General features: G+C 37.7%; 3 protein-coding genes across 4 annotated transcripts; 1 reads left to right on the plus strand and 2 right to left on the minus strand.

Annotated features, from left to right (window-relative positions):
- Window positions 1-353: 353 nt before the first annotated feature.
- On the minus strand, window positions 354-9,437 carry LOC116294576 (tartrate-resistant acid phosphatase type 5). Its single transcript, XM_031702203.2, has 7 exons — window positions 9,091-9,437; window positions 6,952-7,201; window positions 6,427-6,502; window positions 6,008-6,073; window positions 5,584-5,731; window positions 1,124-1,230; window positions 354-790 (listed from the first exon to the last, which is right to left on the minus strand). Exons 1-7 carry the CDS (start codon window positions 9,097-9,099, stop codon window positions 499-501), a joined length of 948 nt encoding a protein of 315 aa, XP_031558063.2. The 5' UTR covers window positions 9,100-9,437; the 3' UTR covers window positions 354-498.
- Window positions 9,438-9,993: 556 nt separating this feature from the next.
- Window positions 9,994-17,911, plus strand: LOC116294570 (uncharacterized). 2 transcript variants are annotated; one of them, XM_031702198.2, is made up of 13 exons: window positions 9,994-10,054; window positions 10,227-11,367; window positions 11,911-11,961; window positions 12,075-12,120; window positions 12,597-12,699; window positions 12,928-13,213; window positions 13,525-13,631; window positions 14,290-14,356; window positions 14,684-14,753; window positions 15,385-15,516; window positions 15,955-16,162; window positions 16,604-16,657; window positions 17,097-17,911. In XM_031702198.2, the coding sequence occupies exons 1-13, from the start codon at window positions 10,000-10,002 to the stop codon at window positions 17,150-17,152; spliced, it is 2,376 nt and encodes a 791-aa protein (XP_031558058.2). In that variant the 5' UTR covers window positions 9,994-9,999; the 3' UTR covers window positions 17,153-17,911. The 2 variants fall into 2 exon arrangements, with proteins under 2 accessions (XP_031558058.2, XP_031558059.2); XM_031702199.2 differs by having other exon boundaries at window positions 17,100-17,911.
- A 454-nt stretch (window positions 17,912-18,365) lies between these two features.
- Window positions 18,366-24,151, minus strand: LOC116294565 (tartrate-resistant acid phosphatase type 5). The gene is made up of 7 exons (XM_031702190.2): window positions 23,725-24,151; window positions 21,936-22,185; window positions 21,532-21,604; window positions 21,195-21,260; window positions 20,629-20,776; window positions 20,089-20,195; window positions 18,366-19,310 (listed from the first exon to the last, which is right to left on the minus strand). The coding sequence occupies exons 1-7, from the start codon at window positions 23,908-23,910 to the stop codon at window positions 19,043-19,045; spliced, it is 1,098 nt and encodes a 365-aa protein (XP_031558050.1). The 5' UTR covers window positions 23,911-24,151; the 3' UTR covers window positions 18,366-19,042.
- Between the last annotated feature and the right edge of the window lie 197 nt (window positions 24,152-24,348).

Below are 24,348 nucleotides of genomic sequence, written 5' to 3' on the forward strand. Positions count from 1 at the left end.
GACATATGAGTCGTCTTTGCCATCATCACGTATGCCGGCAGCCATGTTAGAACAATCCCTCACTCTGAAGCAGTTGAATTCTTTCACGTAAAATGATTGCATTTTTCCTGCCATCTAGCATGGCTGAAAAACAAGAATTAGACTGCTTTATAATTATTAATCGTTTTCAAGTTTTAAATTAAAAACATAATCATTTGTTCATTTATTTCAACTATAAACCTACGTCCATCTATCCCATCCAAAATTTGTAAATAACTGCTCAAAGAGCTGTAAATACAAAAATAAACATAGATAAACAAATGCACCTTTGACTATGGTATTCTTATTAACAAAAGTAAAAGACTGAAGAAGTGTAGTGTTCCCAGTTAATGTATGATAAATATCATAATATTTAGATATATATTATAATTTCTCTCTCCTGGGTCGCCTTTTGGATGAACATTAAAACGAGGCTGACCTCCAATTATATAAGTCGAATAAAACAAAACGAAAGGGCCTCTATTTCCTTTGCTTTTGGTTCTTTCGAGTTCTTTTTCTTGGACTTTGTCCAATGAAGCTCTTGATTGTTGTTGCGCCTTTTTTACCTCTTAGCATCCGTAAACGTTTGCCCAGAAAAGAGCGTCTCGCGCGTTTTCTTGTCGCCAAGGTAACGCCTCTTCTTTGTCTTTCCTTCTTCAGTTTGATTTCTGTAGTGTAAAGTTCTTTTCCAATATGACTTATTTTTGTTACTTTCAAAGACGAAGGAGTAGCATCGAAGGCGGTAAATCCACCAGTCAGGCCATAAAACAACCTGGAAGACGGTCAAAGGAGAATTTATCTCACACAATCCTAGTTATTAATCAACTCTATTGTTGTTATTTTATATATAAATATGCATAGAGGTTTCGAATACAATTTAGAATTATATTAGTTTTTATTTATTTATATGAGTTGTGAGTACACATGCATTTATTTCAGTCTTGCGAAGAAAAAACTAGTTTCAAAACCCTTAAATAAACCCATAAGAAGCTAGAGCAGGGCTAGAGACACGATTGGGATGATTTGCATTAGGTACGGACATGCGCAGACATCATTTTTCCACTCCTGACCAGATGATTTGATCTCATGAAATTTTCTTACTTACTTGAGGGAGTTTTTTGGTAGAGTAGAATAACTCATTGGAGCGTGGACAAAGAAGTTACCACCACCGGAAATAAAGTAATGCACGCTGGAATCCTCTTCTTTAATATGCTGAAGGTAACAGACGATGAAAGGCAAATATCAGTTGATGCTTTGTAATCATTCACAGCATCTATACGGTATATACATATTGGGTACTATAAAAGGTTTCATAGATCATCTCGCGCATATACGGTTTTACAATCTCGTACCCAGAGCCTTATTTCTTACTGCGCACGCTCGTCGAGAATGCGCAGTAAGAAATAAGGCTCTGGGTACGAGATTGATAATAATTTATTTCGTCGAGCATGCACAATAAAAATAAGGCATTCTCCTACCCAGAGCGCCTCCGCTTCGTTCCTGCCCGTCGGAAGCTCTGGTAACAGCCGTTTCTAGTCCGATGCTGATTGGTCCAAAAAGCCGCGCATGCGTCAGCTTATCAAGTACTTTATGCTAAATGCTGATTCGTGATTGGTTGAATTTATTCGGTGCTCAGAACATTTTAAGTTTAGAATACTTCACGCATAAATACGGCTGACTAAATTTCCTCTTAGAATGCAGGAGAGTTTGACTTTTGATGAATAATTTTAGGCAAAGAAATCCAAATATATCTTTTTTCTTATAGCCAGAGGATGCTAGGCAGTGTTTTGTGGAAAATTTCAGGTCTATTTTCGAAGATTTTCGTCTCTGACCTTGCTTGTAGCATGCTGCAGCTACATTTTTGACTTATACCTCAATTTCCTTCAAGTCCAGAAAGCAGTATTTTACTAGTTCATGTGATAAAAGCCTAAAACAATACTCTTAGTTAAATTTTTTGTGACAAGCTATATTTATGTTTGCGCAACGGAAACTTTATAAAAATGAAAAAGTATAAATATATATTAGATTGTATTAGAAGATTATAAATATCAGAGTGATTTCAAAAATCTTTTGAAATACAGTAAAACCCCGCGTATAGGAACCTAGATTTTTCCAAGTCAGCCTGAACAGGTTCTTATATAAATGGTGCTTAACTTGAAATCAGGCTATCTAGGTTCTTAAATGGGTTCTTAATTTATGGTAAGAAAAAGAGTACTTGTATGGTGCGCGTGGCATTTTAACACATTAAAAGCACATAAATCACACAAAATAGTGCTAAGTTATGCACATGTTATTGTTTTATATTGTTTTACAAAGTACAGACCCTTTTACTATAAAGTGTTGTGTTGTACTCACTTGACGTCTCTGAATTTATTGTTTTCAGTTTCTTTGATATTCAAATTTAAAAAGGATAAAGTTGATCATGTTGCACAACCCTATTATATGAATGTACTGTGGTGTTATGACACTGCCAGGGTTCTGGCCAAATCTTGGTCAATCAATGTTTATATAGAGTGCTTACATGAAATAAGATCTAAGTACTGTAGTTACTACCTAACAGTTTTTATTCAGTGACTATTAGTCTTTACTATCCAACTGGAACAGCTTTAGAAACAAATACACAAGGAAAGTACTGTACTAAATAAAAACTGCTAGGTAGTAACTACAGTATTTAGCTCTGATTTCATAGACACAGTGTAAGTACTCTAACATACAGAGTACTGTGTTTTATTATTTACAAGAAAATAAAACAGATTGACCGTTTATCTTTGGAAGTTAAGAACCTACTTTGAAATTTCATCCTGAAATGGTTCTTATGTGAAGGATGCTTAAAATGAAAATGTCAGCCTGACAGGTTCTAAAATTTTAGGTTCTTATGTGTGGGGTTTTACTGTAATCAAAAGTGCCTATTTAATGAACAGGCCTATATTTAAACCTCATGATGACAGAGCAGAAAAATGACAAGGCTGCTACTTTCGCAATTTTTTTCTTTATTTCTCATTCATGCTATAAAAAAAAACGTTTAGTGTTTCATTCGTGTCTCTTGTGCTTTAAACTTTTCACAAAATTCTGCTAACCTCGAGCAATTCTACTTCAAGGTATTAGCGAAAATGTTAATTTTTGTGCTGATCGACTTATCATCTCTCCCAACGTTCTGGGCGTTATATCTCAAATACGTTTCCCTTTAAATTTCCCCAAATTTTGGTATTCTGTTAATCAGCCCCAAAAGAGCCTGTTTATGACATATAAAGCTTATTAACGCGTAAACGTCGAAAGTAGAACCCGTTTTTCTGCCCTGTCCCTCATGATAGAAAGATTAAATTTCTTGGTATCATGAATCCGTCGGCTGTATGATTCTTATTTCCTTTCAGCCAGTAAGAAATAAATCCAATCCACTGTTTTCCCACTAGAACATGAAAGCCATTCCCTAGAGTATGATTTATTTACTTAACTATGGTAATGCATCAGAAGACACATGAATTTCATATGAATACAGCTCAAACAAACTGAATCTTACTCACAAGCAGGATGACACCTGTTCTGAAAGGGATAAAAAGTATTATGTATTGATGGATTTGGTCCATTCCTAGATCCTCACAAGCCACACAAGCAGGGGTTTGGTTAAACTTTAAATTAATGGAAGAAGGTCATTTTCGTTAAGTTAGGAAAGACAGAAAAGCATAACTCTGCTTTTCGTGGATCGATTTTGCGACTAAAGATTTGAAGCTAATAAAAATTGTATAAAAAAAAGAACAATCCTTTGTGCATAGCGTAGGACTCGAACCCTTCGACAGAAATTCAAAAAAATCGATTCCACTTTGCCATACCCCCGAGACATCCGCAGAGCTGAGGCGGCGTATGGACTTCGGACCTGACGGCGATTAAATCCTTCTGCCCTTGGGTGTACGAATTACGCAAGAAAATGTTCTAGCCGAAGCATCAGGGGAGAGACCAGCCGGCCCCCAGACCATATCGGCTAATCCCTTGCATCTCTGCCACGCACGGAATCGGTTGAAAAAATAACATCAAAAAGTCTAGTCTATTCCGGGAATTGTTTTCACGGCTATTGTTATGCTGATTAACCAGGAACCGTAGACCAGTGGAAAAAACTTGGTCGTTAAAGATACTGAGTCAAACTCGTCTGAGGAGGGTTAGCACTTGGATGGGTGACCTAAATATCATACCTACTCACGATTTTTGCTTCTTTTTTTCGTTTTTGACTTTAAAATATAATAAAATAAAATAATGAAATTTTATATTTCTGAGTAACCCTTTCCTTTTTTGAATATTTTAATTTTGATTTTAATGGGGCGGTTTGAGTATGGGGCGTTAATAATGACTCTGAATAGAATGTAGACATGTAGCCATGGTTATTATCAATGGGTATGGAATGTTGTGGCTACTTGGCTACGTGTAGCCAGTAGCCATTTTGCCATGATTACATAATCAATGGGTATGGAATGTTGTGGCTACTTGGCTACGTGTAGCCAGTAGCCATGTAGCCATGATTATTATCAATGGGTATGGAATGTTGTGGCTACTTGGCTACGTGTAGCCAGTAGCCATGTAGCCATGATTATTATCGATGGGTATGGAATGTTGTGGCTACTTGGCTACGTGTAGCCAGTAGCCATTTAGCCATGATTACATAATCAATGGGTATGGAATGTTGTGGCTACTTGGCTACGTGTAGCCAGTAGCCATGTAGCCATGATTATTATCAATGGGTATGGAATGTTGTGGTTACTTGGCTACGTGTAGCTAGTAGCCATATAGCCATGGTTATTATCAATGGGTATGGAATGTTGTGGCTACTTGGCTACGTGTAGCCAGTAGCCATGTAGCCATGGTTATTATCAGTGGGTATGGAATGTTGTGGCTACTTGGCTACGTGTAGCCAGTAGCCATGTAGCCATGATTATTATCAATGGGTATGGAATGTTGTGGCTACTTGGCTACGTGTAGTCAGTAGCCATGTAGCCATGATTATTATCGATGGGTATGGAATGTTGTGGCTACTTGGCTACGTGTAGCCAGTAGCCCTGTACCCATGATTATTATCGATGGGTATGGAATGTTGTGGCTACTTGGCTACGTGTAGCCAGCAGCCATGTAGCCATGATTACATTATCAATGGGTATGGAATGTTGTGACTACTTGGCTACGTGTAGCCAGCAGCCATGTAGCCATGATTACATTATCAATGGGTATGGAATGTTGTGACTACTTGGCTACGTGTAGCCACCGAGGGGTAGGAACGATGCCGAGGAGCTCTGGGTACGAGAATGAGGGCTCTGATTTTACTCCGACGAAGGACTAGCGTCCGAAACGTCAGTAAGTTTTTTCATCTTTTCACGGTGTATAATTTACCTTTTCATCATTACTGGCTCTGATAATAATTTATTTCGTCGAGCATGCGCAGTAAGAAGTAAGGGCTCTGGGTACGAGATTGGTAGGATTTAGTTTATTTCGCGCATGCGCATGATACCTAGCTTCTTCCTCAACAAAGATACTCAGGAATTCTTTCCGGATCAGTCTTCATTACTGTCTTTAATGCATACTAACCTGTAGGTTGTGATCGTGTCCACTAATGTAAGCTGTGACGTCATACTTCTCAAGCAGGGGCTTAAGACTTGATAACAAGCAATCAGAGTTTCCATGGAAACCAGCTGAAAATATAGGATGATGTCCTCCGACGATCAAATAATCTGCACTATTAGAATAAAAGACAAGAGAGAGCTCAAATGTAAAAGTTTCGTTGGCTTTGCTCCGATCATTCGTAGATGCACGCAGTTTCTCGACAATCCCAGATTCAACTGTCATTGTTACTGCGCATGCCCAACAAAATACCAGGACATTCGAGAATAGAAAGATAGCAGATAAGGCAAATATTCGTGTTGGTAACACTGCTGCCTGAAAATATTTCGCTAATTATTCATTTACTCAGTTGTGTTTTTCCGTGACTTTTTCCATTAACCTATTGACTTACTTGGAATCTTCCAATGTCTTCACGATCCATTTTAGCTGTTCAGATGCTGAGGGAAATCCATAGTTTCTGCAAGAAATAAGTGTTGTTTTATTACTAATAGGAAAACTCCTATCTTTGAATGCCAGTTCAGGAAAAGATGATAGATCGTAACCACGACTATAACTCCAGACATTAAATGCTGGACCGTCGTATGGCAGCACGAATCATTTACGGCTATGCTGGAGATTTCGACCCCGACACCACTATCCGGAGGAATTACAGACTGCTCAGGCATAAGGGGGAGGTTAGTCGGCACCTAGACCATAGATGATTAACCTGACTTGCTATGACCAACAAACCCCGAAATGTGTATTTTATTATTGATGACTAATCCCCCATACTCACTCTTTCCCGTGTGGGATGCGTTTTCAAAAACTTACTCTCCATCATTGCATAGTAACATCGTGTCTATCATAACTATTTGCACCGTCATGTCCGTGTTAGGGATCTTCTTCACTGAAAAGCAATAAATTATTCGACTTCTAAAGGTTTTACATACTATTTCTTGTGAAGACTATACAATTAGAATGGAATTTACCAAAATAAAACGATATGTAGGAGTTAATTGAGTTTGTATCATAAAATGAAAATTATAATTAGAGAGAACAGAAAGCGAACCACAGGCGATCCAAACAAGGTTCCTCGGTAACTTCAAAGACAAGTATGAGAACGTAAAGAGAGATCTTATTTAAGCTGGCTGTGGACTCGCATACCCTTAAAAATAGGTTTCCACTCTGTTATTTCTTATCATAAGCATTGTCTAAGATAGCGCACATGGTGCATTGCGGTCTAGCTTGGTTTACGAACATCTTTTGTTAAACATGTCTTTTATGGTGTTCGGTTTGTACCCAAACTCGACCACAAGAAAAAGGCCTATATTTAACTGGAAATTGCCATTATCTTACCAGTGGTAAAATAATAATAAGGAAAATGCCACCGATGAGACTTCTTGGTGTACGCAATCTGAGCTGAAATATTCGAACGGTAGTCATGGTTACCAGCAATCATAAGCCACTTGGCGCGTTCTAGCGCAGGCGCAGTGTAGACGTCTTCAAAGGTGGTCTTGAATCTTGGATCGTCGACTGTTTGCACGCCATCATAGTAAAAATTGTCACCCAAGCCGAGAATCATTGATATGTTTCCAAGATCTGCTAACTGTACGATAATAGAATCAAAGACAGAAAGAAATTTAGCTAATTTGGTGCCCTGTTGAAAGACCTAAGAATCGAAAAAATAGAATAAAATAAAATGAAATAAAATGAAAAAGAATCGAAAATTCATAGCAATAAAGACGCAATTCTAATTCCTTTCCATATCTCAACACTAGATTTCGCCAGTTTCTCCAAGGTTTCGTATGTTTACTAACATACAGTAAATAAAAAATACCACAGTATCTATCATGCATTTTAGTAATCCTTGTATATGGTGATTGTTAATTTCGAAAATAGCTGGAACTGATGCACTTCACTGCTTATTCAATTCCGTGGCAGACACATATAGACTATCTTATTTTCCCTCGCTTTTATCCTTCAACTCCCGATTCGCGATTTCACTTTCGTTGTCCTATTTTTTTATTTTTTTTTTTCATATTTATCAATCTACTAAAAAAAATTAATTTGCTAACAATGAAATGGTTTCCCAGATTGAATCGATTCAGGACGCGGTTATATAAATAGTCGTGGTTTGGAAAAAAAAACTTTTTTTACTTCTTTTCGTTGATATACTGTATGAAATTTATAAAATGTAGTTATTGGAAATGGGTAAAAAATTTTAAGAATGGAAAGGTCGGGATCAGGAAAAATTGATCGGTCTTATAACTGACAAATAAAAAGTAATAAGCGAAATATAGAGTAATTAGAAACCTGCTTAGAAACCAAGTGTGTGTCAGAGAGAGACAGAAAGATTTAGAAACCATTAAATAAATAGATGAATGACATTAAAGCCGCTGAAAGAATAAAGAAAAGAAAAGAAGATTTCCAACGGAAATGACTGAAAATGGACGTTTCGCGTAGTTACGATTTTTTCTGTCTAAATGGTTATGACGTTATAGAGAGCTGTCGACAATATTTATGTTCTATTACTAAGCAATTGTATCAATTAGCTATATTGATTGAATCCCTTGCGCCTCTCTCTTGGGTAACATTAAAGCAATTCTTTGGTTTACTTACTCAAAACGATTTTTAATGGCTGCTCTCGCTGTTGTATTTCAGCATTAAGACAATGATTTCAAAAGAGTGACGCCAAGGCTTCCTATCTATAGGGAAAACCTTTCGAAGCACAGGAAAGAGCCAACAAGCAACTTCCGCTCCGAATCTCGAACCAATATAAGCTCGTTAAGCATGACATAACGACATGAAGTTTGAATGATCTCAGGGGCATATTTTATAACTTTCGAGAAAAGAAATAACGCGATTTTGTGCCATAAATTGAAAAATCCGCGTTATATTCTCCCATAGCTTCTCGTGCTTTTTTCTTTTTTCAGTCTTTTTTAACGATATAAGCTACATTTTTCAACAGCAGAACTTTATTAAAAGACTGAAAAAACTAATTAACTGTCATTAAGAAATGAATAAAAACAAAATCAGGTCTTTACTGATGAAAAATAAATGTAATTTTTTTTTTTCTCTTTTTGCTGTCTTCTATCGATAAAGAGGATTGTTATCATTATTATAACACACCGGTAAGATCAAAAAGCTGAATTCAAAAAACAGTTTAAATCTCAAGGTTTTTCATAAATAATTGAATAAAAGCAACAAAACGACCACGTTCTGACCACAAGTTAAGATTATTATGAGACCTGAGATAAGATCCGCTCAGTTTTGCCTACAAGGAATCTATACAAAATTGCTCTCATGAAGAATTAAAGACTATAATTTTCTGTCAAATTAGTGATAAAAAGGTTGAAAAATTTTCCCATTTACTTAAGTTTTAATGAATGTTTTCCAATTCTGAAACTATATAATATAGTTTTAAATCCAAGCTACTCGTGCCGGACTATAAAACTTTTCTTTATGTACTAATATTGCTAATTCAATAGCACCAACCTTTCCCATCGTTTGAGCGACTCTCTTTTGCGTGTACGTATAAAATGGGAACAAATCAGTCCCTCCAAAGTCCCCTACAGCAAAGAATGACAGTCTTGTGTCTTCATTACGTTCTGGTAGACACAGATACTTCGAGGAGCAACGGCAATGCCACGCAAAGAAACGTTCTCACTAGAGCCATGAAGGTAGCCTGCACTGCATCCGGAATTTTCTGTCGTAAAGTCTTTACGAGTAAACGTTCGGAGGCACGCAGGCTATACAGCCTTCCATTTACGATGCAGTTCACCGGCTTTTTACATTTCTATGTCGTCGTTTTTTGGTTATCTTGATTTTTATAATCTTTCGAAAGTGCTATTAAATTTTTTGTAACCACTTATTAATTGATTTAGCTTACTTTCACTACTGCGCATGTCAAAGGATTAAATGCAGCGCTCGCAGGCGAATAAGATATGAATGAATGAATAAAAGAATGCAAAGACAAAATAAAATTCATCTCAAAAATTTAAAAATTTATTACAGGGAGTAAAGGACAGTAAAATGAATATTTGATACCATAAGTGTGACAAAAACATGGGAAAACAAAGGCGCGCTAGAACCATAATTTCAAAAACTGTTTTTGCACAGGAAGTAATAATGAATATTTGACACAATTTGACTGCCTGAATAGTCTTAGTCGAGAAATCATCAACGATTAAAACCTGCCTGACATTTATTACGTGCTCGACAATCTGTAATCATGAGAGAATAGCCACGAAATTCAACAAAGATAGTTGTTCGTATTCTGTGAATACACTAGAAAGCCCGAGTTCACGCATTTGTGCGTCTAGTATTATTTATAGTGGGTTTCCTGTGGTGGTTATTTTCCGCATTGACGTCATCGAACAGCCTTCTGGGTAACTAGAATCCAAGATGGCGACCAACAGTGACGCAGAAAAGCTAAGAAAACAAATCGAAGTTCTCTCGAGTAAGAACGCCTCTTTTCATTATATTATTGACTTGTTCAATTAATGAAATAGTGTGTTTATACTATAGCTATACATTTTGACGGTGGATTTATTTTTTGCGATGTATTTTCAAACATTGCAGGAAAATATCTTCGTTATTTTTCATTCTCTCATTCGTTCCTGTTTCTTTAGGTCTCATAAGCACTCACAGGGAAATAAAAAAGAATGATAGTAGCACGAATAAACAACAAAGTAGCGTAAAATATAACTGGAAAAAGGAAAGCTCCGAAAACAAAAAGGAAAGTGAAAGTTCGTCGCGAAATGAGCCGAGTGACGAAGGACAGTACAAGAACAATTCCTTCCCTTTAGATCGCCGAAAAGATGGAAACAGTGGTGAATTTAGCGCGAAAAAGTCTGCTTCTAACCCTCTTCCACGGACAGGAACAACGAAAACTTACAAAAACAATAACTCATATCAGAAAAGTGAACAAAATATTCCTTTGCTAAGACCTTCTGTGTCCCGTGATACGCATATTAGCAAATCATTCTTAGTCAGTGTTGATAAAGATAATAGATATTCTAAGATACTCGATAGAAATGATGATAAAACAAGAGAGGGGATAGTATCTGAGATGTCGCTCACTGAAACATCAAAGAAAGATGTAAATAGTTTGTCTGCTTCAAGATCATTACTGTCTGCAAGATTATCATCATTATCATCTTCTATTGCTGCAGCAAAATCGAAATTGAATTTGGAATCCAGTGCTGTCAGCAATACAGGTTCTGAGAAGTTAACAAAATTTCCTTCTACCACGTCCTATTCATCCTCAAATGTGTTAATGAAGTCATCGTCATCATCTTTAAAAACCCAGGATAAGATAAGTTGGTCGTCATCATCATCATCATTTTCGTGGAGTAAACTACAAACTTCTGTTCCCAGAACTTCAAGTTTATTCAATATGAATAAACCTTCCACATCTAGTTCATCGTCACATATTTTAATGAACTCATTGCAGTCATCTTTAAACAACAAGGGGAAAATAAACCAATCTTCATCATCTTCATATTCATGGAGTAAACTAGGAACTTCTGTTCCCAGAACTTCAAGTTCCTCTAATATGAATAAACCTTCAACATCTTCCTTAAAGTGGACCAAGCCAATAAGAACCAATAAGAATCGAAGTACACTGGGAAACAAACCTTTACATGCGACAAGGGTATCAGTTAAACCCTCTCATGGTAACACCCTCGTATGGAGATCACAGCAGAGCCTAAAGTTGGATAGAAGAAAAAGAAGATCAATCACCTCAGAAAGTAAAGGGTTTATGAGAAGGCAAGAATTTGCTCATTTTGTTACTGAAATCTTTGTTTTAATTTGAAGATGTTTCTCCAGTTTTCATCCATACTAAATTCAATTTGACTTAGACCAGCCCAGAGGTTGTTTCAGGGTTTGATCTGTGAGTTAGCCGTGCCCTGACTTAGATCAGCCCAGAGGTTGTTTCAGGGTTCCATCTGTAAGTTAGCGATGCTCTGACTTAGATCACCCCAGAGGCTGTGTCAGGGTTCGATCTATGAGTTAGCCATGCCCTGACTTAGATCAGCCCAGAGGTTGTTTCAGGGTTCGATCTGTGAGTTATCCATACCTTGACTTAAATCAGCCCAAAAGTTGTTTCAGGGTTCAAATCGTGACTTGCCATGATTGGACTTTGATCAGCCCAGAGGTGGTTCATGGTAACAACAAATTAGAATTTCTTCCTCTTCGCCATGGTGGTTACAATATTACTCACACCCCATTAATAATTGGTGAAAAACTCATTGGTTTCCCATATAGGCAGTGGTGGTTTGTATATAATTATTATTCTTGCTTTGATTATAGGAGACAGAAAGCTCTTAAAGATGTACCTCGGAAAGCAGTTCATGTTTCAAGGTAAGATTTATTTCGTTCTATGGTGTAGAAAAAGGACAGCATTTTTATGAAATCAGCTTTAACAGGGATAACAGTAACTCATATTTTCGTAAATAATATTCACATTTTTGTAGATACTCCCTTGTAAATTGCAAGAGAAAGAATCCAATCAAGGCAGAGGTACAGTAATTTGACAAAGTCCTACCTTACTGCCATTTTTATAAACATGCAAACTCAGAAGTTTCGAGCTGTACACGCTGCAATGTTGTTTTTTCACTGCAATTATTTTTTTTGCTGCCGTCAATCAAAACTAATTTGTCAGTACCTTTCATATTTTTGGCTGGCAACAGTGAAAATTAAAACCAAATTTCAGGGTATAGCTTGTAGCTACTGAGTTCGCATGTTTCTGGAATGGATCCTTCTAATACGCTCATGTGTGTCAAAAAAACGTTGCTTGTTCAGTTATTGAATTGATAATGAAAAGAATATTTCATATCTTGATATGGTTGTCATTGAAAACAAATAGCTGTCAAGCTACATCATTGTTTGTCATTTCTACATGTATTATGTCGCTATGGTAACCTTATAGTCCATGGTAACCATGGTAATCTGTAGTAATTAAAGCAGTTAAACAAACATTTGTCTTATCGTTCTAGAAATCCAACAAAGTGGTCATAATTGAAGGAATACGATACAAATCCTCAGCCAATAAGCTGCAGAAAGCAAGTCAAGAAAAAACTGGGAGAAATCCTAAGAAAGGTGAGAAGAAATATTTAGAATTTTTAGGAATATTAAGATTAAAAAAATATATTGAAAAAATATACTGGTATTTGAAATTTTGAATATAAATTTTACACAAAAAAACCATATTAGAAAATAATTTTGGTTTTGTTATCTTTTTCAAATTTCCAAATTTTCTCTTCAGAATTTTTTTCATTGCAAAATCAAGAAGCTATTATTTATATTTTGTTTTGTATTTCTTGTCAGCTAAGAGAAGGCCTTCCATGACTCTGAACATCAGAGGAGAAAAATTCTTGATGAGTGAGTCAGGGAAAACCCTCACAAGAATTAATCCAGGGAAAACCCCTATTAGAAAAGGTCCAGAGAGAGATACTCCAAGAGAGGCGGCATCAATATCAGAGGGTACTAAGGGTAAACATGCAAAGAGTAGGTCGTCCTTGAGTAAGGTATCCATAGGAGGAGTAACCTTCGTGCAGACCGCACCTGGTGTGTTGGTTAGGAGTAATGACGCAGTGAATAAGAAAATAGCAAGGTAAGAAAGGTTTATCCATCGTCTTAAAAACTCCTGGAATTAATATCTATTTTGTAGTCCCTAAAAAACCAATGCTTAATGCTTAGTTTTGGCTTAATGTGTCATTCTCTCGAGAATAAGCTTCTTTGTTTCAGTTGATCGATATTGTCACATGTGTCTTTTCATGTGCAGCCATTAAACAAAGAAATCATACTCTAGGGAATGACACATGGTCTGATGGGTTAATGGAATGGGTAAAGATAACGTAAGGCTAACAAGGTCTATTACAATGTTGATTCCTGATGTTAATCAAAAGGCTTTGATTTCAACAGTAGAGTGGTGCGGCGAAGTGTGCAGCATGCAATACTGTACAAGTACAAGAAGAATGTCAAGACAAAGTCTAAGTCAGAGCAGTACTGCATGTTTTACAACAGATTTGGTAAATAAATACTCCTTTATAGATATTATTTTTGTAACATACAAGGTCATTATACTAGTGGAAGATTAACAGTTAAAAAGGATGTTGTGCCAATTAACCTGGTGCTGATTCATGACACTAGGATAACACAATGACATACAGCTATTTCAAAAAAGGTTGAAGGGGTGGATGGGGATGGGTGAATGGGGATGGGTGAATGGGGATGGGTGAATGGGGATGGGTGAATGGGGATGGGTGAATGGCGATAAGTAACAAGCAATAGGAAATAGGTAATTCCAAGATCTAAGAATAGACCTCCTCAAGAACACACAGATTATTATTGTTGAAATATTAATTTAGTGTTGTTTGTAGTCGAAGCAACCATCTAAAACACTTCAATTATTTGTGTTTAGATGTAGGCCCACATTTTTCTTGGCTATGCAATTTCACCACTTCCTGTCTACCCCTTCAATCTTTTATGAAATAGCTATATGTAGGTACAGATAAAAAGTGGACTGATTGGTTTGTTCTACTCGCTTCTACTGCTTGCCCCACATATTGTTTGGTTAATGCATGTGTTGCTAATAAAAGCCAGCCCTTAACATTGTCTGACAATGTATCTTGCATATCGGACCCTTGAATATAATTTTTAAAGCTTCTGTGTTGATTAATGCAACAGGAAAATGTAACAAAGGAGTAAACTGTCCCTACATTCATGACCCAACCAAGATTGCAGTTTGTACCAAGTAAGTTCACACTGTAGTTAACAGTGCAAGAAAATAATTTGAATATTAACACTTTAAAGTCTTTATGCAACTGTAGGGTAGAGAGTGTGTGAGAGTTGGGAGAGAGGGGTTCCTGCATTTGGGCTGCAAATACTCATGCGAAATCCAATTTAAAATTTCTCAACTTTTTTTGGATCAAAACTAATACACATAATGGAAACCTGCATTTTCTATGCCTCTTTGTGCTATGAAGTGGCTTTTGAATGTAAATATCCTTAGTAAACAGCAGAAAAACTCAAATGTTCATGATTACATGAAATCTAATGTTGCTAATGCTTATTTCAATAGGTTTCTGCAGGGTAAATGTAAAAAGACTGATGGCACATGTTCATTCTCTCACAAAATAGACAAAGACAAGGTAATTGAATTTGACCTGCAACAATTATTTGGGATTGAATGATGTTTCCTGACCTCACACAAATCCCAGCCTGAATAAGCCATTGGATTTCCTGGTTTCGATTTCCTTAGCAATCTTACTTTTCTTGGTGATGAAAACCTGCCACATGGTTCCAGACTAGACTGGAAAGCTGGAAATGAAGTCTAGTGATAGCAACATAGAGTTTGATTGAAGTAATATTAGATGTGTTCCCCTGAACCAACCACAAAGCTGTTGAATGGGGCACCATATGGATTCTTGATTCTTCGCTAATGATATAAATTCTATCTATCATATAAATTCATCTGTACTGGTACTACTGCTCTCTCTGGGTGTTGCAGCCAATGAGCTATGGAGACAATGAGATAATAGCCAAAAACAATGAGCTTGAAGCTAAACAATACCTAGCAATACAAAGAATGACATCCCAGAATACAATAAAATACATCTTGCAACACCAAGAAAGACCCATTGTTTACAAGAAACAACGATGAACTTTTGACACATAACACTGGATGTGAAAGTGCTTAATTGAGCTCTCAACTTAACTAGTCTTGATATAAATTCTGTTTTACTCTCATTTAACATGAACCTTGATCCCTATCATTTACAGATGCCTGTATGCCAGTTCTTCTTGAAGGGCACCTGTACGAATGATGACTGTCCATACTCTCATGTTAATGTCAATAGCAAGGCAGCCGTGTGTCAAGACTTTATCAGGGGTTACTGTGTGAATGGCCAACAGGTATCTCTCGTTTACAGGTCACTTACATTGTAGTCTCATTTACCACAACCAGACTCCCTTGCAGACCTCCCTTTTGTTCAGTTATTCATACATCTGTGAAATAGTACTATTAAACTAATCAGCACAAAACACAAAGTACGAATGATGAATGTCCATTGATTTGTTATCGAGGTGATATATCAGCATGTGACTGTTTGCTGTAAATGGCCCATTGACCTGTGGATTGAAGGATAAATAATGGGTGAAGTGTCCTGTAAGGCTACTTGGTTTAGTACAGTGGGAAACTTTTGACCAAGTTTTCTCTCCTTCCTCTTTCCGTTTTTTCCCCTTTATTCCAAATTTCAATTATTCGTCACTTTTTTCCTTTTTCACTTTGTTTCCCATTCTTCCTTCCTTCCCTGCTTCTTTTTCTTCCATTCTCTCTTTTTTGTTTCTCAGTGCAAAATGAAACACATCTTGGACTGTGAAGAGTTCTCGCGCACTGGTAAATGCTCAAAGGGTAAGAAATGTAATCTGATTCATCGGGAACGGAAAGCCAAAAAAAGAAGTAGACAATCCTCAACCAGCAAAGAGCCCAAACCAAAACAAGCAGCTCTAGAACAGCTGACCGAGGAAGATGGGTTCTTACCTCTAGTACAAATAGATGGTGAGTTGTGTCATGATATGTGTTTTGAGCAAAGTCTATATAAGTATGAAACATTGCCATAAATGGCACACTCGTAGAAAGGCGATGACTGGCATCCTTTTAACAAATCACAAAGAGTGAGATAAATACTTATCCAATCAAAATAATAGTCATAGATAGCATTATTCTCTACATGATGAAGTTTTTGCCTCGCAAATCTGCTCAAACAAACTGCACATCACGAAATTGTTGCCTTGCAAAATCTGCTCATTCAATCCCTCTACAACGTTGTTGATACTCCTGCAACTGTCTATCTATGAGAAAGGAAATCCAATTATTTTGATAGTAACATAGGCCAGATTACAATTGTTTTTGGTTTGTTTTTTGTGCCATCTCTCTAAAATACCCATGCACAATGTGCCATGTTCTCAATTGGTTTTTATATTAATGCACCTTGTTTAGTATCAACAGAGAAAGATTCGAGCCACCCAGATGATGTCACACACAAACAACCAGGTAATATGGAGAACTATTTTGAAAGATATGGCTTATGATGAAAAATATGTCTGTGTACGGAAATACATATTCTTCAGTAATTTTTTGGGATGAGAGAAAGAAAGGAAGAGGGAGAGAAGGTAGTAGCCTGCAAAGCAGGCGTTCTTGTGGGTTTGGGGAAAAACCGGGGTTTTGGGGGAACTTTGGAATGAGTGAGAATTGAAACCTTCCTTTTTTTGCAAGGTCCCATTTTTCTCGCAGGCCCTTGGTCGAAACAGGAACCCCAAAACCCCGATTCTTCCTCAAACCCATCAAAAGAACGCCTGCTATGCAGACTAAGAAGGTAGAGGAGGAGGGAAAGAAGAAAAGAATAAGCAAGGGGGGAAAGAGGAAAGAGAAGCAAGAAAAGAGGAAGAATAAAAGAACAATGGAATATAGATTGCTTTTGTTTGTTCTTCAGCAGAGTCAATTGCAATTAAGCCTCGATTTCTGGTCAACAAGGACAAACCAGGATAAGTATAGCAGAATGAAAACACTTAATCCATGTAATGAATCTCGAATGTCACTCAACTGGAACAGTCTTAATACCAATACGCATGACACATCAAATAAACAAGATACCATGTTGTAAAGTATAATTAAATGAGTACAGACAAGTAAATGGTCATATACAAGCAAACAAGAAAATGTCTCTTGTGTATTTGATGTCTCCTGTGCATTGACTGTTCTGGTTGAGTGATGGTGACTAAAAGTCTCTAATAGTCACAAAATAAAAACCATTACTGACTAACCATTTGATTATATGTCATGGGTTTAGTGTTTTCACTCTTGTATTGAGTGTTAGTTGACTGATGATAATTGATGTAATGCCAAAGATGAGGGGAAAATGATTAACAATGTCAATTTTGGATTTGAAGTGATGTGATAAACGTGCAAAATTTTTACTCTATAAATTAATGAATTATTATAAATCATTATTCTGGCAATACGAATTTATTGGCCCTGTATTGACCTTTACTGAGTCCTACAAGTAAAATGTAGTATTTCCATCGTTTTGAACCCATTTGCTTATGCGTTAGATCACTGTTTGTTGTCCTTAGTTGTTGACTTTGGATTTGACGTGTCTTGTCTCGTTACTTACTTGTGTTGTATAGACTATAATGTATTGCCAGAGCAACAACAACAAAAGAAAAGAACAAACGAAAAAATGTCAAACGAAGAAAAGAAACAAAAGAGAAGGAAAATAAAAAAGAAAGTAAAAGTTTTTTTTAATCAGCAGTGTTGCTTTTAAATGAACGACTCGAAAAATGATAATTTATTTTATTTTTAAAGAGGTTTTGCATATTCACGTGTAGGCAGCTATGTTAGATGGCAGAACAATAGAATCCTCTAACTATCTCTGAGAAATTAAATTTTTTATCGTAAAACGATTGGCTGCCAACACGTGATCGCGCAATTACATTCTCTCCCTTGGGGGAGAGGGCACTATGTTACATTCTATTTACTAAGGACGGGAGAGAATTATCTGCTGTACTCACATTGCCATATATGCTTCGGATATGATTTCTTTTATTTCTGATCGAAAATACACCATACCAAATTTACAAAAATATTCTTCTTACGGTGTCATTCCATGACAGTACCGAATTATATCAAATACTTTTTTACATTAGACAGAAAGCAACTAAAAAACAGTTGCGCACTGTTAGCCCGGGGGGGGGGGGGGGGGGGGGGAAGAAGGGTACTACCACCCCAACTTAGTCCATTCTATATATCCGTGAAAAAGTTAACAAATTTGTACAAAGTTTTGTAGGTCTAGAGTCTACTTAACTTACAAACTTGTGCAATTTCTTACGAAGTTCTTCACGGATATATGGTATGCACTCTGCTGGCTCCACGCTTATGAATGTCGTGACCACTGCTGCTCTTGTAGAGTAGTTTAGAGGACGATTTCATGTAAAGTCATTTGAAGGCTGGGGGTAACATTTTAACTTTCTTTCATTCTGCTGCCAAACTTAAGTCTTGCAAATGTGGTATGGCTTTGAGGCCAGGCAAAGCCGGGTTTGACTTTTGTTTGCGTCAAGAGTCTCTTCCCGCCATCTTTAAACTAGCAACCTGCCTAGCAACTCTCAATTGCATTTGAAGCTCCTCAAGTTTATTTGGGCTTCCTGTGGTGCATGAAAAATTATTGCAATGGCTCCCAGCTTATCCGTATGTTTATCGCGTGATAGAGGTAGCCACCCTTTATTTACAAGCTGCAAATGTTGACTATTTCGTTTTGCTACTGGTTCATATCCGTACTAAGCAACCAGACCTGCGCTTTTGCACTTTGACCTTATTTGGCTTTATCATACACTACGAAGAGTGGCTGTCGAGATCTCAACCGCGTGCATTGTACGCCCTTATTTAACCATTCATACCCGTGTGCCTTTCTCTTTGGTGTTGTCTGAGTTCATTATCTTCTTGTAGTCCAAAAAAAGCACCCAGCACCGAATCTTCAAAGTCTTCGATAATAAAAGGTGCTTTGGTGTTTTTCTTGGAACACGGTCGTGTTTTTCTCGGTGGAATTTTTTCCGTGTGAAGTATTTTCCCATGACTGCCGATGAACGATACCGTTAGGTGTCGAGGTGTTGCTTGAAGAAGCGTGAAACCACCGGTCTTGCCATTGAAAAACCTGGAGAAAAGTTAACTAATTAATTTATTGTTAAGAGTTTAAGACAATACATTGGTAGAGGCGTTACCATCGGCTTGAGCTCTGATTGGATGAACAGAGACCGTGCCGTAACTGGTTAAAAAAAACGGCATTTTTCTCGATTATAGTCTCGGAGTCTGCGTTGCTCATGGTCAGCATTATAGTCCCCAGAATCCCCCGAGGCTTTTTGGTGAGCGGGTTGACGCTGACAAGGAAGCAGAATGATGCTATGGGAATCTGGGTACGAGATTTTGCACGCATGCTCTGGGATAGAGATTGCTGACCATGAAAAACGCAAGGCTTTGACTACGGGATTACCGATATGGTGGTTTACTTAGAGTTTTCGCATGCGCACTTATTACTTATTTTATAGCCCTGTAATAGTTCGTTAACATGATGGCGTCGTTTTACTACCACTACCAAATTGCTTCGCGAATTTTCATTCTTATTCAAATTTGCATTTCCTTTTGAGAATAGTAAGACAATTGGTGACAATTAACTGAACGAAAGGAAGTGTGCAAGGGAGTCTGGTAGTGGTAGTAAATGATGCTATAATGCAAGTGACCTATTCTTGCACGTTACGTCATCGCGGCCATGTTGGTACCATTTAACAAAAGATTTCCCATTAGCATCCATTGTTAACGGTACCACAATGGCCGCCATGTTTTTGTCTTTTAACTCTCTTGGGAATGCTTGCAACTCATCAATTGAGAGGGTCCTGTAGATTCTCCCGTTCAAGGTGTGTCCTCTAATTACTTACCTAAGCGAGTTTAACGGTACTTTGTGTTTGTTGTATTGTAATTGATTATGGTTCGATGCGCTACCACTCACTAAATAATGTACATTAGAGTACAAAGGTTTGAAGTGCTAAAAAAACAAACACAATATTATGAAAATAGATTTGTACACAGGTAGCCCAATCCAATATGCCAGTCCGTGGGAACACAGATCATGACAATCTCTAAAGGCTGACATCCTAAAAAAAAAACGCGCTCAATAAAGGCATGTGGCTACTGCTATAAGAAAATGACTGTGATAGAAGAAAAAATATTAACCTAGATATCTAATGGGAAATGGTTGATCTGGGAGTTCGTCAAATTGCAAACGCTGGGCTTCCTGTGGTGTTACGGCATCTCTACGAGGCCGTGGCCACAAAAATACAACTGAGTTGAGGTAAATTTAACCACAAGTAGCCCAAGGACGAAACTGACTCTAAGCTTCAGTTGTTTTATAATAAATGGTTATGATAAATAATGGTAATAAATCAGTACAGTAAGAATGTAAATTAGGTGGAACCCACCTGCATGTTGTGATCATGGCCGCTCAAGTACGCTGTGACGTCATACTTTTCTAGCAGAGGCCTTAGTTTGTCATTCAAGCAAACGTTTGAGCCGTGCATTCCAATGGAGTATACAGGATGGTGGCCCGCCACCACTAGATAATCAGCTCTAGATCAAGACAAGCAATCTTAATTTCAGATTAGAAAACTTACGATTCACCATACATAGGTTCACTGGTCTAACACGAAGCATTCAGTAGAGGCTTTAAGGTAATTTCAAAGGATTATTCAAACTTGAACCTTGTAGCCTCGGTTGAATGCTTTGTGTTTGACCAGTGAACCGATGTATGGAAAATGGTGAATGCTGATTTACGGTATGCCGACAGTGAAATGGGTCCCTTTGTTACAGCACGTACACGGTACGGTATGCTGTAACAGCGAAATGGTGCATTTAGGTATACTTTGAGTATAAACAACACCATATAAGGTATTATGAACCAAATATGTTTGTACCCAAGCTAGGCCAGAATGCACCACGTTGGCGTTATCTCACAAAAGGTCTATCATGATAACATCATTTTACTTACTCGGAGTTTCTTAGTATTTCATTGAGCCACCGATACTGTTCTCTCTTGCCAGGATATATCCCTCCGCTGTAAATGTCACAAAACCACATCACGTTTACATTTGAGGTTTAGATTTTCTCGTTACGAGTAGCCAGTGAAGAGGCTTTTAGAGATGAGAAGGTGAAATGAGGGGCAATCACTAGAATAGGGGGAAGGTTCCTCCACTCCTCCGTGTAGTACGTGTTTATTGACTTCCAGGAAAAATAGAGATTTCTATTTGCAAGATCCTGAAATTATATAAATTCGCTTCTTGGAGTGGATGAAAGCTCATTCAGCTCTAAGTACATATTATTCTTACCCTTTATAGCACAGTAATGTTGTATCTATCGTCACTATCTGAACTGTCTTACAAGTCCCTCCGATTCTATGAACTGAAAAATGTTACGGAAAGCGCGTTAATCTAGAAAAAACGTATAAATATAAGGCTGATAGAGGTGTGAGTCCCAGGTACGAGGTTGTAGCATCATTTGATCCGAACCCAAACCAAACACCAGTTTATCTATAACCTGAATCAACCTCTGGGCTGATCTTAGTTACGGCACGGCTAACTCACAGATTGAGCCCTGAAACAACCTCTTGGCAGAACTAAGCCAGCCTTGATTCGGCCTAAGACAGCACACGCCACTCAAAGCCTCTTACTGACTAGTAAATCCAGAAGGCGCTTAAGACAGAGATTTTGAATTTTGCTTTGACTTTGAATACCTGTGGTGTAATAGAAATCAGGAAAATGCCATCTCCTGGAGACTTTGGTGTAAGCTATCTGTGCTGATACATTCCCCAAGTAGTCATGGTTACCAGCCAGCATGTACCACTTGGTTCTGTGGAGGGAGGGCGCACGGAAAATATTCTCAAACGTCGCATTGAATCGAAAATCATGGACGTCCTTCACGCCCTTCCAGTAGAAGTTGTCGCCAAGACCGATGACAAACTTGGCGTGTGTCTTCTTGGCCGTCTGTGGGGGGAGGGGAGAGTGATATTAGTACTGATTATTGTCTGTGGGAGAGGCTGAGGGTCATCATGATCCATTCTCACAGTGCCACAAGTCGCATAAGGAGGGGGGAGCGGGTGATAATAGTATTGGCCTCATTCTTTCCCCATGAATATAATAAATTAACGATGTTAGCTAATTTGTAACACCGTATGGTATGTAAAAATCATTTTTACATACCATGCGGTGTTACAAATTATCTATCTATCAACTGTTTTACTGAAAACACCGACGCAGTTTACACTAGTTTTCACTAGTTTTCCACCTTAACGATGTTAGCACTTAGTGGTTCACAAACCTGTGACCCTCATTCCATCGTGTCAGAATCTCTAAGAGTTGATTTTTGTCGGGGAGGACTGAAAACGGGGGAACCCAGAGAAAAACCTTTGAAAGCACTGGGCAGCTGTATTCACTTGTGCGCATATCTCGGATAGCAGGTCCGGGTACCGAAAAAACCAATAACCATCGGTACCAATCCTGCAAATTTAGTATGCCAAGAACATTCCGCAATCATGTGGGCGTGTTCTTCCCGGTCTGGTTCACGCATCGTTTGTCTTCGACTGGATTCTTTATCATTTGACCAAGCCGGGTGATGTCTCGATCCACTATACTATCAATGAACCACAATAATATAACTGAATCGAAACAACTTACAGTAAAGAGATCTAATCCCAGAATAATTTGAACTGGGAAAATTTTAGAGACCAACGAGTTCCAAAAAATGCTTCTGTAGACAATGCGTACTAGATCGAAAGTAACTTGGGTTGTTCGTAAAACTAACCTCTTACAACATAAGAAACGAAAGCCGGTGTTTACAATCCTAAAATCTAAACAGCTTATAAAATAACTATTAAGAAATCAAAACAAATGAGCTCATTGACTTCATTTGTAACGTTTGGCGCTGAATTTTTTCCCAAGGTTCTAGTCGCGAATCGAATTTGAAGACTCTGAAGCAAGAAACGTTCACTGCGTAATGTAATAAAACTCTCGTTACATTTATTGCGAAGAAATTAGATTCAGTAGAAGGACCTTTACAGAAAGCAGTAAAAGAATTTATTTGCAGTGGCTTATGAAGTGGTTGACGGATTTCCCTCAGGATTAGACTAAAGGCCGTCTGGGGATGGTCAGGTTGTAAAGTCACTAATCTCGTCTAAGGTCAGATTTTTAATGAATCACTTCTGGGACCAGTAACTATGAGACCAAGACAGCTTGTGGCAGCAAAGATTGCACGAGTTCGAATTCCTGACATTATTCAACACGACCATGCTGATAAGCATAATATAAAGCTGGAATTATATATACACTTTTTATCGGCTTAAGGGGGAAAAAATAAAAAAAATTGAATTACGAAAAATATATTCTGTTTTCTATTTTATTTTTTCCCACAAGTCGTCGCCAAAATTCATGAGCAAATAGGAGTCTTTATTCCAAGTTTGACTCCATATTTTGAACTCAATGAAGACGAAAACCCGTAAGTTGAAAATAAGTAGTAGCAATTCTTACCTTTCCCATTTGTTTAGCAACGTTTTCTAGGTTTTTAGTGTAGTATGGAGCGTAGTTAAACCCACCAGCATCTCCCACAGCAAGGAACGACAACTTCCCATCTTCCTCGGAGTCCTTTCTTTGACCAACACAGCAATAAGCCAAAGAAATCAAAACCACGAGAAGAAGAGGGATAAAACTGTCCATCTAGACCCAGCCATACAGACTGTCGCTTCCAGTAGCCAAGATAACGAGGAAGAAAACACGGATATCCAAGGCTATTTTTGGCGCTTGGGTGCGAGGATGTTGTGCGCGTGCGTGTTGCTGTCAGCAATCGATATAGTCAGTGACCAGTTTTATTATAACATCCACAAGCAAGATGAGCTGTCAAATAACGGGTGGCTTTATTCAACATCGCAGACCCAACTTGTAATGCAATTATTGCTTGAGGAACGTAAACTGGCTGAAAAACGCGAATAGTTTTATACGATTTTCTTTCATTTTAATTCAGAATTTGACTAATTTATTCATGGTATTTTTCCATAGTACTGCGTAGAAAAGAAAAGGAAAGGAAATGAAGAGAAAAGAAAAAGAAAAACCAGAACATAGAGAATATATTCTCTTGCCAGAAATCATAGAATTTAA

This window comes from Actinia tenebrosa, unplaced genomic scaffold (assembly GCF_029948245.1).
Source record: "Actinia tenebrosa isolate PJP-AT-01 unplaced genomic scaffold, QUT_ActTen_1.0 PGA_scaffold7__59_contigs__length_16204524, whole genome shotgun sequence".
Taxonomy (NCBI): domain Eukaryota; kingdom Metazoa; phylum Cnidaria; class Anthozoa; order Actiniaria; family Actiniidae; genus Actinia; species Actinia tenebrosa.

Coding starts and splice junctions, on each gene's coding strand:
- LOC116294576 (XM_031702203.2), bottom strand. Junction 6,503..6,951: donor TTATTATTATTTTACCACTG/GTAAGATAATGG, acceptor ATTGCTTTTCAG/TGAAGAAGATCCCTAACACG. Junction 6,074..6,426: donor TTACTATGCAATGATGGAGA/GTAAGTTTTTGA, acceptor TATTTCTTGCAG/AAACTATGGATTTCCCTCAG.
- LOC116294570 (XM_031702198.2), top strand. CDS start 10,000: ATGGCGACCAACAGTGACGCAGAAAAGCTAAGAAAACAAATCGAAGTT. Junction 13,214..13,524: donor GTGAATAAGAAAATAGCAAG/GTAAGAAAGGTT, acceptor TGATTTCAACAG/TAGAGTGGTGCGGCGAAGTG. Junction 16,163..16,603: donor ACCTCTAGTACAAATAGATG/GTGAGTTGTGTC, acceptor CACCTTGTTTAG/TATCAACAGAGAAAGATTCG.
- LOC116294565 (XM_031702190.2), bottom strand. CDS start 23,910: ATGGACAGTTTTATCCCTCTTCTTCTCGTGGTTTTGATTTCTTTGGCT. Junction 22,186..23,724: donor TTGCTAAACAAATGGGAAAG/GTAAGAATTGCT, acceptor CTCCCCCCACAG/ACGGCCAAGAAGACACACGC. Junction 20,777..21,194: donor GAAATACTAAGAAACTCCGA/GTAAGTAAAATG, acceptor GTCTTGATCTAG/AGCTGATTATCTAGTGGTGG.